We start from the raw sequence: 22419 nt of genomic DNA on the forward strand, positions 1-22419 counted from the left end.
AATGAACATAACATAATAACTGGTTACGTAATTGGTAATTTCGTGGATTAAATTTTGGATTAATTTTTGGATTAAAATATTCTAAATTTGAGTAAATTATACATTTAATATATTAAAAATAAAAAAACAATAATATACCTTGCACACAAGTAGGAAATAATGTTTAATGTATATTTTATTTTAGTATTAATTAATATTATTAAATACAGGCATGGCCCAAAGTACAGTAGTAGATATTTATAATGGTAAGATTACTGCAGTAGAAGTATGAAAGAACTAGATAACCAAATTAAAAGAGAAATAAACAGTGTAATATTTATTATTTATTATTTAATTACTATAAATTTGATACTTGATGTAATTAATTTAATTTTATGAAGTAAATGCAATTGTTGAAGAATCCATTATTGCTGTTTGGGTGTAGATTGACTAATAGATCGTCTAAAACAAAAACATAATTGATATCAAATTTCGTAGAAAATAAGTACAAGGGTTGTTTTTTAAATTTTTATTACTTTATTATGGTTATTTACCTCAAACCTTGGATAATGTTTCTTGATCTCATTCCAGATGTTTCATAATTAGGTATGATTGGATAAGTGAATTCTCCTCTACCTATTACCATTTGTTTTGGATTCATCGTATTTGCAACTTTTGAGCTTTTTTTATACTTATACCACCAGTATTCAAATGCTAACGTAAAACAAGCCAGTCCAATCCCAACAAATATAACAATAAAAACTCCACCTAAACAAACAATTAAGTTATAATACAATTATATAAGTACGAGTAAACGTATATACAGGAAACTCAGTAATCCGACCTTTCTATAATCCGTTCTATAATGTTGCCTTAAAAGCATTATTTGAAATCATTAAACAAAAACAAATTCATATTTTTTTTTAAATCTAAATCAACAATAGATTCATTTACAGCAGTGGTGCCCAACCCACGGCCCGCGAAGGTATTTTATGTGGCCCATTACGAATTTTCTCAAATAAAAGAAAATTTTAAAAATGTATGAAAACATTTTTTAATTATTTATTTTCATATATTATTTTTATTTAAATTATTCCAAAAAATACAATTATGTATACCTCAATTCATAATCTTTTCAATAGACAGTAAAAGATAAGAAAACAAGTCCAATATATAAGATAGTACTTTTTTACTTTGTGGCACGCTTGAAGATAATTGTTTACCAAAGTGGACCGTCAAAGGAAAAAGGTTGGGCATCACTGATTTACAGTATGTATGTTTTAATAAAATAGAATAAGGTTTTTCAAATAGTAAAAATGCGTTTAAAATGCGTTTTCATGTGAAATTCTATTAGTCCGGCGTTTTCGTTAATCTGACAGTACTTTAGTTTTTTTCTGTCGGATTATCCAGAGTCTACTCTATACCTATATTATTTTATTATATAAATAATAAAATAATACAAAATTAAAATAAGTAACTTTTATATATAATGAATTTTTAAGACTTAATTTTATTTTTATGTTATAAACTATTTATTTATTTATTTACTATAAATTAAAGTATGTGTACAATGTTCTCATAATTTATTTAATTAAGTTAAAATGCTAGTATATCAATTGTATATGCTATTAAATTTGATTGATATTTATAATAAAAAAATATTATACTAGAACTAACAAGACTAATTATTTGAATAAATTGATTTTTACTTTTATAATTAAAATAATGATTCATGGAGATTGTGTTACGTTAACAAATTAGTTGTACTTTTAAGGATATTATTATGAGTTTGTAATTATGACAAATATAATGATTCGCAATAAATTATTTTACCTATAAAAATAAAAAAAAATAAGTTTTTATAGCCGCAATGAAAATTTATAAATTAATACGAGTAGAACAAAATAATAATTGCTATTAGAAAATACTTCTAATCTATTTTGGAATTTGAATTTATCCGGTTTAATAGAGTGTGCACTTATCTATGGATATTTGGTGTTTATATAACGAATATTAAAAAAATTTTTAAAAACATACGCATACGATACCAATACATAAATCATTAATAATCAATTATAATAGAGCTAAAATGATATGTAAATTAAAGATAATCGGCTCATATGTTTATATATTTTACAGGGTATGGAAATTATCATGGATACTTTTTTTCATTCAAAATTATTATTGAAGTGTTATTGTGCTAGAACATGTATTATGTAAGTTTACAGTTGAAAAATGCATAAATAAGTGTTATGATTTAAATATTGTACGCAAAAATACACGTATGAAAATGTACGTACAATGTACGGTGATTTATTTCGAACATTTCCGACCAAACTTGCGTATTAAGACGCAATAAAAAAAAAAAAAATGATATATATTTATAAAAAAAAACATGCATAGATTTTCGTTTTCGTGTTATTGTTACATGAAACTTGGGAATGGATAAAATAATTGTATTGTGTAACCTATGTTATGGATGCTAATGCCGTCGGATTGATTGTCCTGTTTTTCGCATTGTATCCTCTCCGGATTCATATTCCACCACGTCTCTTTCAATTTCTCTAATTTACGTTTGTTCAGCAACAATAATATCGCGTTGTTGAATTGGTCTTTTAACGGAGACCCTTGTTGGACTGCAATCGCGTACGGCTTTCTAGAGAACTCGTCGCCAACCATTTGTAAATCGCAGTCGATCATCACTTGGTATCTAATATCAGTAGCGTCTCCTATACATAAATAACAAATGTTCTCCGGATATTTTATACAGAATATTGTTAGTTATAATTTTCAATGCTCAAATAATGAGTGTATATTTACATTTAATACCTAAGTAAGCAAATCCTTCACTAGACGATTTGGAACTCTTAACCCTTTCAATGGCTTCCTCCAAAGTGTTTGGCAATTTCGCCTCTTTCATTGCTTGCCACATCTTCGTGTACTTATCACTAACCGGATAATCCCAAACGGCTAGTTTCGCCCTCTCTACTTCACTGAGACTGTCGTTTAAGCTCATATCTTTCCATATTCTATAATTAGAAAAAGTTTATCAACCATATATACTCAAAATGGTTAATGCTGTAAATTTCATATTCAACTCATAAAACCGCGTTTCGATGTCAGCCATTCTTTGAAAATAAGTCATTGTTGCCGAACCGTTCAATGGAGCGTACTGAATTTTATATTGCTTAGATAAATCGTCCAAAGATTCTACAGGTGTATCCAACCGAGAAACTGTTAGAAAAGCTGCTAAGTTAGCAGTATAAGATGCTATTATTATGAAACCAAAGAGCCACCATGTAGCAGCAACAAGTCTACCGGAAAGATTTTTTGGTGCTTCACCTCCGCCCTATTAAATATTGAACAAAAATAATATTTTTGTAAGTATTAATGTTATGTTAATTGAAATATTTTTTTTTTATTTTCTTAGTTTGGTATTGGTTTAAAAAAAAGTATAAACTATGTATTCAAGTTTTGAACACTACATTTATGAAATTTTTCAAAATGTCAAATTAATTCAGGTTTTAATTTCTATCGTTAACATTTTGCTATTGCAATTCTATACAATTATTTTTACGATAAAGTAGAAGTACAAAGATCGTTTTAATTTTTATTTTCATAGTTAAGTCATAAGTTCCCTTATTAACTGAATGTAAAACTCTATACCTATTTATTCACTATAAAGCCAATTAGAAAATTACATTTTAATTAATACTATAAAGGAGAGGTTAAGTACATTAAATAGTTACAATTAATTAAAAAGAGTATACACATATTTTCACTATAATTTATATAATATATTCATATATAATTAAATTAATAAATAATTATTTCAAAAATGTATTTGATATATTTTTAATTAACTTTTTAAATTAATATTTTATTCAGCTGGCTTTAATATTATTTATTTCAAACTATTACCTGTGGCGTTAATGATGTCATGCAAAACCACAGGCATTCTTTTAAGTTGAATTCTCGTTTTTCTTCATCATCTTTATATTTATTTCTGTTGTTCTGATAGCTGTACGGACTCCAGCGATCAAATACCCACATCAAAAAACTAATAAAATGATATTAAAATTGATTCCAAAAACAAGCAATTTTTATATAAATATGCATTTGTAAAACTGTGCATGTAATATTATTGTTCACCTAGTGAAAAAATAAGCTCCAAGTATACACATCCATACATCATTTTCTAGAACCGTGAGAAATTTAAACAACGAGGTTGGAGTTTGTGGTTTTTTCATTAAAATTGTTATGCCAACTAAATCATAGTAGGGAACTGTGAAATCTACTACGTTTTCTCTCTCTGCCATGACTGAAAGTGAGCCCAATGCAATATCAGCTCTCTAGAAAAATATTGTATTTAAACCTTAAGAATTATGATGATAAAAATTAATAATATTTAATAATATTTCTAATAATAATAATATTCTAATGCTAATTCCAATGCTAATAATATTTCACAGGACGCGTGTACCTTTTCGACAAGTTCTTTCACCATTCCATTCCATTGGCCATTTTCGTCCATATTTCCTGTTAACAAATAAATGTAATATAATTATTTTTTATTTTGATTGTGGTTCATTAACGACTTCAACGTTACCAAAATTATTGTCCGGAGCTATGTAAATCTCATACTCAAAACCGATTAACTTTCTAATTTCTTCTATTAAATCAATACAGTACCCTTTAAATTTTACCACCCCTTTACCATCTTCATCATCAACTTGAATCATAAACGGGTTTTGCTGAAAATGTTTATATAAATCATATATTAATATAAATCAATAATGGTCAGTAAATAACGTTACATTTTTACACAATAAAGCTTAGTTTTGATATGACATTATTTTTTGTTTCACTAGGTTGCAGTCTGAAGTGAAAGACATATTAATTATAAATAGTATTTACCAAAACTGTAACCACTCTATACACAGTTACAGCTGAAAAATGTGACATATTTGCTGCATCTTTTACAACGATTGGGGAATTCAGACTTGCCTTCCACGAGCCCACGTTTTCAGCACTTACCGACTGACTATTCAGCACAGTTACTTTTTCCAATCTCATCGTGAATTCTTCGTAACTGTGTCCATTTGTATCTATTAAGAATGGAGCGTAGGATGGTGGTTCAGTCATCTTTAATGTATGGACATAATATATTATATTATTAGTATAGTGAGATGGTCTGAACGTTTTTTTTTTAATTTTAATTACATCTTTTAAATATCTCCGTAGGTCTATATTTCTTCTTGGAAGTGGATTTTCTTCATTATATTCATCGCATGTAGTATAGGTCATGTTTGTGGGCCATTCAACACTATTCATCATAGATCTGTACAGTTTATTTATTTTTTTTTATTAAAATACACCCACAATTTATTATTTAAAAAAATAAGAAAATCTGATATGTATATGTGTATGTGTGTCTTATAGTGAAAAATAATACGAGGAGCTTGAGATGGAAACTATTTACTAACGATACCTCAATGATCTTCACAGTTTTAAACATACAATTTTTCTATAAATCCTTTAAAATAAGTCAATAGTTTTAAAAAAACAATAAAATAGTTAAGAAATAATTTATTTACTTAATTAACAGGAAATACCAATTTAAATACATTTCAAAACGCTCTACTAGAGAACAGTTAAAAATAATATATTAAATGAGAAATTGTATTACGCAGGAAAATAATTTAGATTGTCACAATAAAATTAAAATAAAAGTTGTGTATGGCAATGTAAATTTATAAATTTAAAGTAATCTTACATAGTATTTTACATGAACTACTTTAAAAACCCTCGATTTTTGTTTATTTTACATATTTTATATTTTTAGAGTAGAAGAAGTTATTGAAAGAAGTTTTATTGTAATGATATAATAATTCGTTGGCATTGTTGTTGGCAATTAATATTTTTGGCTCATTAACATGATAAAGTGCATTTATTACTGAGAGATTCGGTGTTATATCATTCTCTTTATCTTCCTTGCTTTTTTCTCTATTGAAGTAAAATCAGCCGATTAAATATGATTAGTAATTATTTGGTCAATGCTTATAGGTTACTCGTAGCAACTTTTTAATCAATTTTTGTACACCTTGGAAACTCATTGTCTTATGCATTCTTAGGTATTACTCGTTATTATTATTATAATTAAGGCATTTCTTTAAATTGTGTATTAGATTCTGAGCGGAGCGAGGAATGTATTGGTTTTACAATGATGTTTATTTCTTTTTATTTTTATTTTTCTTTTTCTTTTTTATTCTGTAAACAATTTTTCTCCTTCTAAACTTGTTCAAAAGTATCAAGTGTAGCATCTTTTCTGATAGGAAATGTTCTTGAACTGGTACTTAAGAGACGTAATTTTTCGATTTTTGAAACGGTACTCGAAATAGAAGCGGTTAAAGGAGAAAAAAACGTACGATTTCACGGTTTTATAATATTAAATAATTACGGACGACGTTTTCTACCAGAAATATAGTTTCAAATGAAAAATAACAAGAGATCTTTTTTGTTGTAAGTTGGATTTTGTTTCTTACGGTTTGAAGTTCGGAAAATGTTAGCCATTGTTGAGCTATTTATAGACATTTTAATTTTGGGAGTTTTTTGTTGTAATTCGGTTAAAAACATTTGTAGAAACTTGAAATTTAGATTGTTTACTTATATTAGCCTTAAATAGACATGGAAAATTTTCAAAACATTTGAGCGACTTTTGATTTTTTTTTTAGAATTATATAAATATTTTTGATAAGTACCTACTAATTTTTTCTTACTAAATATTAATTATACAAAATTAAATAAAAAAGATTCCCTCGTCCGCTCAGAATCGTTTTTTATCGAATGCAATCATTGCATTCAAATCGAATACAGTAAAATTATACTATCCTGTCCGAGGTTAGTTTTTTTATATATTAACAGCATTGACAATGTGATGTCGTATCTTCTAGTGATCCTCCCAGTAAGAAGTACTGTTATTAATCCTAAGTATACTTTCTTATAGAAATACCCACGAATCTATATGATGATAGGTATAAGAGTGCGCACGAGGGGTGCCGGGTGTTCTCAGGATCCCTCCCCCCAATGTTATGAATGGGGCTCTAAAAATTATGGTTAAGAGTAAAGGGTCCGTATTTTAATTGATGTTGCTCAAGTTAAATGTAATTTATTCTAAAATATTTGGTAAAAAATGAATTATGTTTCATAACAGAAAAATTAAACTAAATTTCAAGTAAAAACTTCTTATGATAATATAACAGATATAATTGAATATAAAAGTATGAATGATAAAAGTTGAAGCTATCTAAGAAAAATATACAAGATTCAAATAATACATATTCATTGGTAATAATATACCACAACATTAAAATAAATTAAGTAATGTTTATTTAATTATTTATACATTATAATTTATTAAATCTATCTACACCTATATACACGTTTTGATAAGATAGGGCATAAAAGTATTGTAGGCACCTCCTGAAATACAAGTCTATGTACATCAATGATGATAATACGAAACAAAACGACATTAAACAGGCGGTTAAACGTTCTCGGGATTCTTTGGTTTCATTGGCAAAAATAACCCTTTACAGAGCCACTCACGAAAAAAATCTTTTTAAGGAATATAGAGCATATTATTCGGAGTTAATTGTATATTGAAAATATCGATATCACCCCCATTGAGAAGCACTGTTTTAGACAATTACCATTATAATATTGATCTAAATATTGATCCACATTTTCAAAAAGTATTTTATTCGATATAAATATATTAAACATTATATTATTAAAAAACTAATACTTAAAGTTTAATTTTTTTTTTTAAAATTACAAGTATAAAAAACTTTTTATTAAACGTTAACGTGCATGTTTTTATAAATGTTATCGAAGACTTTATACCGTAAACTGCAAAGATATAGCTACTAATTGCCATAATAAAGTTGAAAAACAATTTTACTGACAAATAATAGTTGGTGAATAAATTTAAATTTTGTTTTTTTTTTCGTCTTTTGTTGGTTGAAAAATGTAAAAGCTTCGGGATACAGCATACTCTGAGTATTCATATGATAAGTATAATATATTAGAACTTCTTATTTTATATTGTTACCTGGCCACCTGGAGATTTTGCTACCTGCTTATTTCACTTTTTGTAATCCTTTCTACTCATATTTTTCACATGTGTACCCTTTCTGAGCTTACTCGCATTTTTCACTTATGACCCTTTTTCCAACTTACTTACAAATCTTACTCATGCTTGGTTCTTTCATTATTGTCATATTTTTATATAAAAGACATATATATCATAACGGATAAGACAGTAGATAGTATATAGTATACCTATATAATAAATACATTTGCTTATGATTTATAGGGTATCAATTTTCAAACAAAAAATGTTATTCAAATCAATTATGAATGTACAGTTTATATTTAAAAAAAAATTTTTTTTCTACTTTTTAGGTCAGTTGTTAGCCTTCTTTAATTTTTGGAGTATTTTTTTATCCTTATATGATGTCTAATCTATAAAAATAATTTATATTAAACAATTCATGTTTTTTTTTGTACATTTATAACAGAAATAATTCACAATTAATTTTTATGAAGATAGTCTGTTCTATAAAATACCATCGTTGATTTATTGATAGATATCTAACAAAAACTATTTATTTATAACAATAATCTTCGATATTATGAGTATTTTTGGATATTTAATGTAGTAATAAAAATTAACCAAAATCATTTTTATTTTTACTTTTTACGATTTTTTAAAATATATCATATCATAGAAATGTTTAAAAAATAGCTGTTGGGTAATTTTTAAAAATTATTTTTTAACACATCGTTTTAAATAATTTGAAGGTATACTTTTAATTTATTTTGATCATTAAAATTCTTGCTTTAGTTATTATATTATTAACATAAAGATAACTAATCAATTAATGCGTAAAAAAATTCAGAACTGGTATAGCAATAAGTAGTGATTTGCATATAATTCTTCTTCTCCTTCGCTTTTTTCTTAACTATTTAAAGTCGGCCACTTTTGTTTTAAGCTTCCACTTGTTTTGATTTTTTACATTACCTATGTACATACCATCTACCTTCATATCACTCTCAATCGTATCAAACTATCTCTTTTATGGTCTACCTCTTCCTATTTTCCTTTTAACGTTAATTTTCATAACCATTCTTGCTGCTTTTGTTTCCTCTCGCCTCATCATATAACCAAATTCAGTATATTTTCTCTCAACTTGTCCACTATCGACGCTACACCAGTATTACCACATACATATTCATTCCTTTTCTATCTTCTCTTGTCACTCCACTCATTCATCTAAGCATTCTCATTTCCGCAACACTCATACTTTATACTATTCTCCTGTCAACCACCCAACATTCTAAACCATATAGCATAGTTAGTCTCACTATACTCTTGTACAATTTGCATATAACCGTATAGTATTTATTATAGTTGCTATAGTAACAAGTAATAATATATATGTTTAATATAGATTATTACATCTTGTAATCTCATAAGACATTTCTGGAAAAATATTTTAATTTTTTTTTTTTACAACAGAATAGAAACTTGTAAAAATTTTACCATATTATTCATTTTAAAAGTACATTCACATTTCTTTAAATAGTTGATGACTTAAATGTTAATATTTTACCTGATGGCCAACAAAGATCGATAGTAAAAGTCGAAGTAAAACGCTGCTTTTAGTTCTGGAGTTGATGTTAAACCATAAGTTGTTTTTAGATTCGATAATTTTTCTCGACTTCCAGCATCTGGCTCGGGCTTAACATACAGAATAGTTGCATTAGAACAGCCACATTTGAGTGATCCTTTATCCTACGAATGGAATATTAAAAGTTAAAAACATATTTCTTGAAATACATAAACGTTTTACAAAATATTTTTGTGAAGAAAAAATTGTTTACCTGTGTGATTACATGCCAAGCATATTTTCGACCGAATAATTTGTTAGAATTTGCGTGGTCCAACACTGATTTAATGATCGATAGTTTCCCCAAAACGAAAAAATTTACTATGTCTACATCTCGAAATCTACTTAAGTGCAGTTTGATGCTTGTTGTATCGTCTATAGAAGCTATAATATGCCTTGTCGGAATATTTTGTAATAGCGATTTGTATTTATGATCCATAACTGTAATAACAGAAATCCATTAAAGTTTATAATATTTTCTAGATATTCTAATATTATTCATAAATCAAATAATTTTAAGGTAATTTAACTTAAAAACTACTCGAAACGGTTTATTATAAAGAATTATATAGAATGTAGTAAAATTATATTTGATTAAATTAAAGATACATATTCAGTAAACTTCTTAAGTTAGTGCGTATACTTATTATTTTATATATGTACTATGAAATGAATTGACTATATTTTAAGTATTGATCTTTTTTTAATTGATTTTAATTCAGATGTTTTTTATAAAGTTTAATTTTTTATCGAAGAACTTTAGTACAAAAGATAAACCATTTTTTTTTTAATTGGTAAAAATTATCGTCACCCCGTTGTATGATATTAACAAATAACAGAATTATTGAAGTTTTCCTCACCATGTCCAACTAAGTGAAACTGTACTTTTAAAGAGAGTTGTTATTTTGTTTTCCTTTGAAATATTTTAAGTTTTGCGATATTACATCAGTGAATTAGTATATTAATAATGTTTAAGGTTAATGAATATTTTTCCAGTAAAATTATGCGATTAGATTCAATAAGATTCTTTTATTGTTTTATTTTTTATTAAAGAATCGATACCGAGAATTATAATAATAAAATTATTTATTGATTAAAATTATCTTTAATATCGGAATACCATCTTAATTATTATGAAATAAACGGATCCTAATATTCTCATTCACATATTTTTTTTAGTGCTAAAGAAGTAACTATAGCTTTATAAGAAATTTTCATTATTAACTGATTAAAACCATTATCAGGGTATATTTTGGCAAAATATCCTATAAATATAAATCACTGGTTATATAGAATATTACAATAATCTGCTCGTAGTAATATTTATTATTACTAATTTTTTTTTGTAAACCTACTCCACTAATTTAAACTTAAATCGGATAAACATGTGTGAACAAGTAAATAAAAAAATATGCTCCGATTTGGAGAATAATATTCTAAAAATTAATTCCTGTAATTTTATGACATAAGTAACTCGACAATAATCAAACACTACTTATTCCCACTTAACGTGTTCAGATATAAACTCAAATAAAAATAAATACATACATTTTTTGCAATTTGTATACTTACCAAATGTATCATCAAACATTATACCAGCGTTCGTTATATTTTGTGCTACCACGATACTTCTAATTATTTCAGGAATAATATCAGCAGGCGGACTTATTTGGATCAAATATTTTTGTTGCTCTCCATCTAAATTTCTCCATTGTCTGTAAAAATGTAATAATATAAACATTAAACTTTTAGGTTTTCAACTCGAATTCAAGTTGAAAATATTTCATTTCAATAGTTGTATCACATTTTTAACACTAACAAATGAATAAAGTAAGCTCATTGAATACTATTTTATCAATATGTATCGGTTTTTCACCTTATATCGCCACTTTGACCATATGATGCACTGACTGTGGGCAATGCCAAGGCAGCAGTAAATGATTTAACGGCTTCTGATGTAACTCCGTTTATCGTAGTGTCAATAACCAAATGAGGTGGTTTATTGTTTCGAATCGATGCATTATAATTCACACAGACTATATTTTTAAATAAAATAACGTCCATAAGCTTAAACAAGAATTTTTAAATATGTTCACCGAATAATATATAATCATCGACAAAAATACCGAATACTAAAATTCCCCTTGTTATTATGTGTTTAGTAAAAATATTTATTATTCATCCAAATAAATTAGTAAAAAGTTATTCAAACAATTAAGAAATGTAATCCAATAAGGCGTGTAGTGTAAAATAAAAAATATATTTGCTGCTTTCGTAATCGGACACTTAATTTTAAGTAGTTTATGGTTATTATATTTTTTCTATTAATATAAATTATTATACAAAAAATATATATAATTTTTAGACATAATATGTTATACAATAAGTAGTTTTGTAGAATTTTTTTTTTAAACTCATTGGACAGCGTGAGACGTTCATTGATTACTTCCGAAAAAATTAGAATATCTTATAAATTATCCTCTAAACCGGTTTATAAGAAATAACTTTTCCCCTCATGACCCAATTCAATTACGAGTATATTACTTTACAGTTTTTACTATGCAAATGCACAACATTTGATACATTTTTGATGTTTTTTGTATTAAGTTAACTAAAAATTGTATAAATTATAAAAAATTAAGTATAAAAAAAAAAACAATCGATATCAAAAATATTTTAAATTCAAATTAATATTCATAATTATAAATGATTAAAATATATGTAAAATTAATTCGCCTCATATATGCATTAAATGAATTTTGTTTATAGATATTATAATTTACACCTACGCAATATATGCAGTTGACAGATAATTTTTTATAATTTAAAGATATACATAAGTTAATTGTTATTGTAATATAAATCATACGTGTTTCTAAAATTTCTGAAGCATCATCTCCACCAATTTTCACCGAGTATATACCATCGAGCATCAATCCAATCCTGGGATTCCTTCGGATATAGTTTAGTGCTACATTCAAAGTTTCTTCGGCAACTAAATTATTTCGGTCACTGATAAATACTATTAGAAATCAAAAAGTTAAATTACTTAATATTTTTTCTAAAATTAATTTTGTGAGTTGAAATATTTTCATAAAATTAATTAATTTTTTTTAACTTACGTATATTGATTGTCTGTAAATTTTGTGACCAACCCACGTCTAGTAGGTTAGTAATCCATAAAATCGTTGTTGTTCGTATGAGTGTATACATGGTTAACATCTTATTACAATTGTTAACTAAAATATTTTCGATTACGACTATTCATAAAAAAAAACCTTTTTTTTCAAGAACCATTGTTAACAGTCACCCATGGATACGTTGGTCAAAACACCATTAAACTTGAATGGAAGCACGTTTGGCTAAAATAAATTAAATTAAATTAAATTACGTATTTCATTCGTCTGTCGTTTTAATGCAATTAAAGGCTTTTTAGTTTTTAGATATATACCATGAGAGTGTACAAAAATATTTACTAGGCCTTTACCAAACAACTATATATATATTTGAACGTAATAAAAATAATTAGTGAATTCTATAAAAAGATTTCGAGTACTTCAGTTTCAGAATACCTACATTAAATAACACGGACAATTAAAATACGTATGTTACACTACTTCGACATTCAAAATTACTGTATAATCAATTAATTAACGATGCAGCAACATCAGGAATGATAGTGTCTTAACATAAAGTATGAAACTTTTTAACATTAGAAACTTTAAAATACAAAACTTTGAATCTCCAGAGGTCGACTATATCTTATAAATGTCACGAAAAAAAAAAAAATTGCTGGTACATGAAATTTAAAAGGTAATTCATGATAGTTTAACACCAGTATCGGCATTTTACGAAAAATAAATGTGTAATGAAGTTTCAAAGAGACATACCTATTATAAATCTTGTATTATGGAATATCATAAGAAAATTTTTCATAGCGTTTCCGTATTAATGCCACATATAAAATGGTTTAACATGGTAGTCGAAATTCTTTCGAAAAAAAAAAGTTGATTGAAAATCTCCTCTAGTTAATTATTAACTTGAAACCAAATATTGAAAATGTGCTACCAATGCATCAGGCGCATCCCTTCTATTAAAATATCTATGTTTATTTAATATAAGAATTACTATATTTCATTCATTTTAATAATTAAAAAAAAATTAAATAATAAAAAATTAACTTAGAAAAATATAAACAAAAATAAAAGTGTTATGTTAAAAATTTCAATATTTTGGCTATACAAATAACAAGAAAAATCGGCAATTGGTCAACGGTACAAAAAGTTTGGGAATTTTGCTTTAGATGAGGGCAAAGTTTTTTTTTTATGGAATAACTGTATTTATATATACATATATATATATATATATATATATATAAAGGATAATAGTATTAAGTATAAATTATTGGTATTCGTCAATTGCGCCGAATTTGGGACACTACCTGTATAGTATACATCTATTGCACCGGTATAAAAAGGGTATATTAAAAAGGTATACATCTATTGCGCCGGTATAACAAGTATACAGTACAAGTTATGGCTAAAAACAAAAATTAAAATTAAAATCAAATTTATCATTCTACATACTTGGTATTTACACTAATAGTATATTATATATATATTTACACTAATCCTACATATTTTGAAAAGTTCTTAGTCTAATATTAAAATTAGTTATGTCTATTTTGCCATTTATTTTTTTGTCATAAACGTAGAGTTTTGTCTATTTATGATAACTAAGAAAACACGCATTATGATTGTTGCGTTACATTATTTTTAAAACTTCATAAAAAACAAAAATATTTGGATGGGGTGAATAAAAATATTTCCTAAACACTGAGTGAAAAGCTTTACAGACATTTGTTGTTCTTTCGCCTGATATGTTACACAATGACCAAAGATACGGAGAAAAAGTTGCATTTTCATCAATATGTGTATCATTGAAGTAATCGCAAAATGTATTAAGTCGAATATCGATCGGCGCATTAGATGTATACCTATAAATTATACCCTTTTTATACCGGCGCCGTAGAAGTATACCTTTTTTCCATTCCATAATTTGTCTTTCTTTACCTGCGATTTTCGGTGCAATTGATATAAAGCCAAAATTATTATTTGTTAACTTCTATGAAATTACTCGTGTTCTAGTTTAGAACTGAAATTGAATAAATATTTACAAGAAATCAAGAAAAACTTAGGCAGAATTGTATTATACAAGTATATTTCATAAATAGTGTGGACAAATATTTAACTGAAACAGAATACATGTGTTCACGGGTTCAAGTAATGTACTGACTTTTTCACAAACCAGTATCCGTATAGTATAAATATTTTAATTATTCGTAAAGTAAAGGTAATAAATGATAAAAAAAAAATTAAATAATAATTATAATATAAAATAGGTATGCATTAATTCGTTATTAATATCAATTAAAACCGATGGTGATTAAAATATATCGAAAACTACGATTTCAGTTCAGTAAATTCATTGAGAAAAGGCATTGCAACGCGTCGAGCTGATTGCCATAGCAACCATTCGGTTTGCGTGTAGTACGCGACCGAGATGCTAGAGAGGTTTCTGTGTCAGCTTCACCTGTCAGTCTTTTCGGAGTGTTTTGGCCAAAATGACCTAAAAGTCAAGAGAACCGTAAATAATACGTTTCAATTATTTATTACGAATTAGTGAGTATATATATATATATATTTATGTATGTATATACATATTATATAAATATAAATATTATAATATTTATTCATATTTATTAATTTATTATAATGTATTTTTGATTACCATTTAAAGCTGTGTTTTATTTTGTTGGATAATAAATTATTACAATGATCGTTTTTTGCTTTGGATTTATAACGGAATTCTATTGGTACTATATTTGAGTATAACATTTTTAATTATTAAATTTGTATGTAAGTACATTTAAATGCTCTTAACAGTTTTAAATAAACAAAGTAAAATGTTTATTCGTATTATATTAGTAGAGGTTTTTGATTTTATATAGTATACAGTATTATATCGTAATATATAATAACGTAGTGTTTTTTTAAAAATCATTCATTTATAAAAATTGAAGAAAATTGTATTAGTATAATAATTTAATATAATTATTTATATTTTCATTTGGGTAAATTTTAAAATTTTGATCGATCATTTTATGCATTTTAGTTTTCATAAATTTTAAAATTAACAAATTTTATATTTTTCATTTTAATATTATGATATAATACTTAATATAGTACCAAATATAATACTTATTTATTTAATTTTTAACGTATTTAAAATATAAATAACATGTATAAAATGTATTATTTATTTAATAATTTACATTTTATTGTATAACTTAATTAATACACATATTTTATAAAACTTCGTATTAAGTTATTTAGTTTGAATTTAAAATGGTCAATTTAATATTTGGAGTCTGAGTATATTAGTAGAATTAACACGTGTTCATAGCAATATTATTTTATATAGATTAATTGGGGTCTATTAGATTTTTCAATAATCATATTTTTATTTACATATTTATATTTATTTTTATATATATATATATTTTTTTTTAGTATTTCTTAAAAAACAAAGGAAATATAAAAATAAGTATCTAAATAAATAAGTATCCTAAATTTGATATTAAATTTAATTCTGAATTTCAAAATGTTTAGTTACAATATATTTACAAAAAACAAAAAAAAAAAACGTTAATATTAAATTATTTCTTTAACGAATTTTCAATACAATTATTTTAATGATGAATCTTAGAATGGTTTTAAATTAGTTCAATTGATAAAGAAAAAAATGCATGTGACACTTATATTTGTAAATTTGTGGACCATTTTACATTCTAATTTTATAAAATGCTTTTTTTTTAAGAAAATATAAAAAATAATTATTAAACATTAGTTTAGTAAGACTTCAAGTCATTATTTACTTCTTAATCATATTACGTTTAAATTTAAAAATTATTTAAGGATATTAATGCCATAATCCTTGAATATCATATTGATATTGTATCTTGCACATTTTATATTATGACAAATTAACTTTATAACGATCAAGGGTTACAGTTGAGTTTTATTGAAAAATATCTCTAATTATATTGACGTTTAAAATATCCAAGAAACAAAAACTATTTTACACCAAGCTATAAATAAAGCATAGTAAAAAAATACGTTCGGGTGTTTGTATTATTATTATTATTATTATTTGTGTAAATGGACAAGTATTTTAGTTCTCAAACATTTTTTAAACGTTCACATAAAAGTTTTATATTTTTAAATAAAACAGAAACTTAGTGATCAATAATTTTTTAAAATTTAGTTTTATATTTTTGGATTAAATGGCTTATTATAATAAATGGATCAATTGATACAATCGAAAAAATAAAAAAATAAATTTAATGCAGTAAAAAATAATTTTAAACCAATTTGGAACAATGTAACCAAGTAAATAGAAATACGTAAATTAGATGAAATAGAGAAAAGATAGTATATAATTATAATGCAAGTGTATAAAAAGAAGGGTTTGTTATAGGTGGATCTTTAATTGTTATTTTATCTAAAATGTACATGCAAAATTATGAAACCAATAATATTGTTAATAAAAAAATATATTATCCATACATAAAAGCATAATGCATCTTATAAATATGTTGATGACACTTTCATTATATTTAAAAGCTCAAATAGACAAGCAGAAAATTTCGATTAAATATTTAAACAAAATAAATTAAAATATTAAATGTACCCTCCAAATACAAATAAATAATAAATTAAATTTCTTAAATCTTAGAATTATCAAAATAGATAAAAAATTTGAATTTAGTATTGACGTAAAACCTACATAAACTGATGCTATAATACTACATGGTTCTAATCATCAATACTCTCAAAAATAATCAAAAATAATAAATTAATAAATAAATAATATTTTACTTAAATTTTTATGTAACGTATTGCCTTTAAAATGTCATATAAGATACGCGCAGATATTAACGTCCATTTGGCAATTTATTTAAAACTTTTGTGCTACTCTCAAAGTGCACGTACCATGGTAATAATACAATAATATAAGTCACTATCCATGGTATATTTGGCATGAAGATTCGTATTATACACATACAATATTATATATATTGTTACACTTTTCTATCAAACGTCAATGCAGATTGATATTATTTGATACATAATTTATTTTTTATAACTCTCCTGGAGAGGTAAACTATTGATTGAGTCTTTAATTGTTTAATACGAGAACAAATAATTTATATAGTATTCGAAAATCGATTATGGATGGAATATTTGTCGTCGGATTCATCCAAACAATGTGGTCAAGATTTTATTAAATATAAAATGCTCGCATGTATATTTTTTCAGTGATTTTCTAAAAAAGTATCCTTACGATTTGTGTGTTCGATTCCCTATCCAAAGTGATGTTTAACTAGACTTATTGAGTTTTTTACAATCCAATGAATATCAGGGAAAATAAAAAGAAACGTAATAGTAAAAACTAAAAACGCTCTTGATTTGTTCGTAGTTTACAATAACTTAGTAGGTATTCGATTTAAAATAATACAAGTGTCCTTTTTCCTCATACCTATCACAACAGTGTAGCGTTACTTTTCATTGTTATGTTGTATTTAAAACATTGTATTATTATAAATAGGTACGAATTAACTCGCGGTTAAATAATATAAGAATAATAAAGAATACTATAGAATACTACACAATGTAAACTGTGCACAAAAAAAAAAAAAGTTTATTATTGTTCATCTGAACTCAAATTTTCTTGTCAAACCATAATAAATTTCATGATTTAGTTCTCAACTTATTTGTATTCAGTTCACCAGATTCTATTTTATTAAAAATAATCTCAATTGTGTCATCTAGCTCGTTAATCATTTTTACGACGTAACGTGTTCAAACTAACATAATAACAAGAACTTATACTCGTTAAAAATGTTGAGATTAATATAATTTGTAAATACCATTATTGCTTTTATTGTGAAATCGTCAAGTTTAATGGAACTTTATACGAATTATTTAAAAAAAACTGAATTATAGTCTAACCTATACTGAAAACGGGATTGTTACGATATTATTATTATTTTGTTCATTAGTAAAAATTTTGTATATTATTTAAGAGATAAATCAAATTAGTTGGAATAGAATCAATAAAAATTATTTTTTTTTAAAAATAACAATTAAAATAATATTTCTTATTTTAAATGAAACGAGGAATGTATTTGTTTAACCATTACATACTTTTTTTTAAAATTTATCAATAATTTGAGACTGAATGCATGAAATTGACCAGACAGATTACTCCGATCGTCATGAATATGGTTTTTGAAGAATTTTATTTTGATGCTTATAGGGTTATATATAATTAATTTATTATATTGTTATATTTTATTATATATATATATATGTAAGCTATTTCTGTAATGGATATGGTCACTAGTACACATGTCCTCATTGTGATTGCCCAATGAAGATTTTTATTTAAACAATTTTTTTTATCTTCAAAATTTTGGTTTATTCAATTTTTTGTTTAGAGTATTATCCTGTTTATAAAAATAAATACTTTAGTTGATTATTCATAATAATAGAAGTGTTACAAAGTTTTTGCACTTGTCGCGTGTTTTTCACGTTAGAGTCGCCGACTAAAATAAAATGATAAAATAATAACAAAAATAAGGCTAACAAAATTTTAAACGTACCAATTTATTTTCAAAAATTTAAGTTATGTGTTATTATAATAAAATATGGTAACTATTTATGTATTTGGACAGAAATTTCAGTTTTTAGATATCATAGTAATATAATTATACTGGTTATTAAATAAAAATGTTATTTTGTACTTATTATAATGATTATAAGTTTTTTTATAGTTTAATATTCTACTTTTATCATTATTATTGAATTTACCACACTTCTCATCAAAAAGTCGGCGACTTGTGCGTGAAAAACGCGTGATAAGCATAAAAACAGTGTGAGGCCTCGATTGGTGTTAGCATTTTGTAAACAATACAATTACAGTGTTCATTTTTAAATTTAAGATAATATTCTAAAAATTATTTGAATGAACCAGGTTTTTGAAGACAAATAAAATGTAAAACAAATTTTTATTGGGCCATCAAAGCAATTACACATAAACTAGTGCATCCATTACAGGAATCTTCTATATAGGCGAACAGTATTAAATATCTAAAAAATTTTTTAAATTATAGAGATATAATACTTTTTTTTTTACTGTAACTTATAAATAACAATGGAAGAGGATTAATATTTTTACTAAACGGTAAGCATTCTCTTGAAATTTCATTACTTTCATTACTTTTATTATACTTTCAGATTTTGTGCTATTTATAAATATTTTAAATTTTGATAATTTTATTACTTTTTATTGTAAAATGTCAATAAATTTATTTTAATTTAACAAAAAACTTGAGAATTTTATAAAAGATTTTCAAACGATTTTCTTATTTGTATAGAAACTATCAAGAATATATATACCTATATATTGTCACAATTTTTCATAAAAGTAAATAAAGTTTAAACTTTCACGAAAAATTGACAGTGATCACGGAATATGAAACATTTTACAGTTGAAAATTCATAACCTTTTCAATTTAATACTTAAAGCTTAAAATTATCATTTTACAAAAAAAAGTTATTTAGAACTTCCATTATAAATAATACATTTTTGATACTAGCATTATATATATATATATATTTATAATAGTTTTTAATCTTAACAATAAATAAATTTAATTGAAATTAGAATATAAAGACTATATATGCGATTTTATTTTCATAAAAGTTGATTTAACTTATCTGATCATGACTTTAGTCTATACTTATAACACTAACATTGTTAAGTATACTATTTGTAGACACAGTAGCTAATCCACTAGGCCTCCGAAACATTTTCTAAACTAATGCTAGATATATTGATTTCAAATTATAAGAAGAGCTCATTCTATCTGGTACTATAAATACATAACTATGCAAATATTGTATGATTTAGCATACTTCTTATATTATGAATATATAACATTATTATACTTTATTATCGAATGTCATTAATCAATTTTTGTTAAAATTATGTTTATTCTCGTATGATTTTATTGAAACTATACATTTCATAATATTTGTATTTTGTTGCTTGTGTTTAAATGTAATTATATTGAATTGCATTATAACTAGGTACTGACTAATATATAGGTTTTCTACTTAAGTATATCTTTAGTAAGGCGGGGTAAGATTGTCATTTTCGCAGTTATCTTTTGTGTTGAATTGAAAATTAATACTTAATATTAAATAGTTTACATACTAATATACAATATATTATACCTTATGAGGTCAATGCTATTATACTCGTACTTACTAAATTAATGGAATGAATTAAATTAAATTAATTAATATATTCTGTTGTACGGTACTTTATACACATATGTATTTGTTTAATTGTGAATAATAACTTTGATTTGTGATTTTGTAATTATTGAAAATGAAACCATTTAATTTGCATAATCATTTCACATATTATACGGGTGTGGGTATATTGACTTAATGCTAGTAGGTATCTATAGTAAATTAAATAATAATACCCCTCTTAAAAAAAAAAAAAGGCCGAATTTCTACTCCAACATTATATACGAGTATTATAAATATGTATATCTCAATTTTAATAAATACATTAGAATCATTTAAGTAATTAATGCATATACTTATCATATTATTTATATTTATACATACCTAAATAGTTATACATTTACAAAATATTTCTATTTGATTAATATAAATATATAAATTGGTTGAAGATTATACTATAATTCAAAGAACCATAAAACATTGTTTTGTTTTGATTAATAATTCGTTTAAAGTGATACTAAAATTTTTTTCTTGACATTTATTTTAATATGTTGTTATAACTTATAAACAATAATTAATTATTACCGATTAGAGATATAAGTGTATTTATTTTATACAATTATTTAGATACGGTAGATAATATTCGGAAAAATAAATATAAAATATTGAGTACAATATTTGAGATGTCTATAATTAATTATGTTGGTTATTTATATATTAATTTGTAGGACATAGGTAATTAATTGTTTTAGGTAACTAAATATAAGTGTAAAAAATGCAAATATTTTTTACTATTTTACGAAACAAATTTGATTAATGAATTATTTGGCATGTGCATTGTATAATACAATGTATGTTAAATTAATTTGTTTATGAACTTTGAGTGTTAAGAGAAGAAAAATAATTGTTTTACTAAAAATTGGTTTCGAAATAAATTTTTATTTTAATTAAAATTGAAATTGTAATTGATTTTATTTTGATATCATGATCAAAAACGAAAAAAGTACTTTTTAGCAATTATATATAAGTTTTGGTAAAATAAAATAAATTTGTTTGATTATTATGTTTTAACATCAAATAAATAAATAAATTTAATAAAAAATAAATTAAAAAATTTGAATATTTTTGTTTTTAACACAGTTAGATATATTTTTAAAATTATATGATGCTTTTTCTCAATTCTCAATATGTTTATCAGGATTTGTTGAGATATTCAGACGATTAATGTTTTATATGAAATTTTATTTTTTTATCGAAACTGAAAATTATGATGTTAAAATTCAATAAGTAACAGTTATAATATTTGCTTCTGTTAACATTAA

General features: G+C 24.5%; 2 protein-coding genes across 4 annotated transcripts in view; one reads left to right on the forward strand and one right to left on the reverse strand.

Moving 5' to 3' along the window:
• Window positions 1–223: 223 nt before the first annotated feature.
• On the reverse strand, window positions 224–12978 carry LOC112686931 (ionotropic receptor 25a). Of its 2 annotated transcripts, XM_025559427.1 has the most exons (17): window positions 12836–12978; window positions 12583–12735; window positions 11590–11749; window positions 11286–11428; window positions 9928–10154; window positions 9657–9838; window positions 5203–5320; window positions 4897–5124; window positions 4589–4733; window positions 4463–4518; window positions 4132–4331; window positions 3901–4039; window positions 3078–3328; window positions 2809–3008; window positions 2448–2708; window positions 534–747; window positions 224–441 (listed from the first exon to the last, which is right to left on the reverse strand). In XM_025559427.1, the coding sequence occupies exons 1-17, from the start codon at window positions 12933–12935 to the stop codon at window positions 405–407; spliced, it is 2814 nt and encodes a 937-aa protein (XP_025415212.1). In that variant the 5' UTR covers window positions 12936–12978; the 3' UTR covers window positions 224–404. The 2 variants fall into 2 exon arrangements, with proteins under 2 accessions (XP_025415212.1, XP_025415213.1); XM_025559428.1 differs by lacking the exons at window positions 11590–11749; window positions 12836–12978 and having other exon boundaries at window positions 226–441; window positions 12583–12668.
• A 2341-nt stretch (window positions 12979–15319) lies between these two features.
• The window catches only part of LOC112686932 (prolactin-releasing peptide receptor), a 114880-nt gene continuing 107780 nt past the window's right edge, over window positions 15320–22419 (forward strand). For both annotated transcript variants that reach the window (XM_025559429.1, XM_025559430.1), the window contains exon 1: window positions 15320–15394. The gene's annotated coding sequence lies outside the window, so the exon portion shown is untranslated. The remainder of the gene's footprint in view (window positions 15395–22419) is intronic.

This window comes from Sipha flava, unplaced genomic scaffold, assembly GCF_003268045.1.
Source record: "Sipha flava isolate LNK unplaced genomic scaffold, YSA_version1 32_pilon_pilon, whole genome shotgun sequence".
Classification (NCBI taxonomy): Eukaryota; Metazoa; Arthropoda; class Insecta; order Hemiptera; family Aphididae; genus Sipha; species Sipha flava.

Bases quoted from the DNA above. Each gene is read 5' to 3' on its own strand.
- LOC112686931 (XM_025559427.1), bottom strand. From the start codon at position 12,935: ATGTTAACCATGTATACACTCATACGAACAACAACGATTTTATGGATT. The intron at 10,155-11,285 runs GTAAGTATACAA...CTGTTATTACAG, and splicing joins AATGTTTGATGATACATTTG to TTATGGATCATAAATACAAA. The intron at 4,734-4,896 runs GTAAATACTATT...AAACATTTTCAG, and splicing joins ATAGAGTGGTTACAGTTTTG to CAAAACCCGTTTATGATTCA.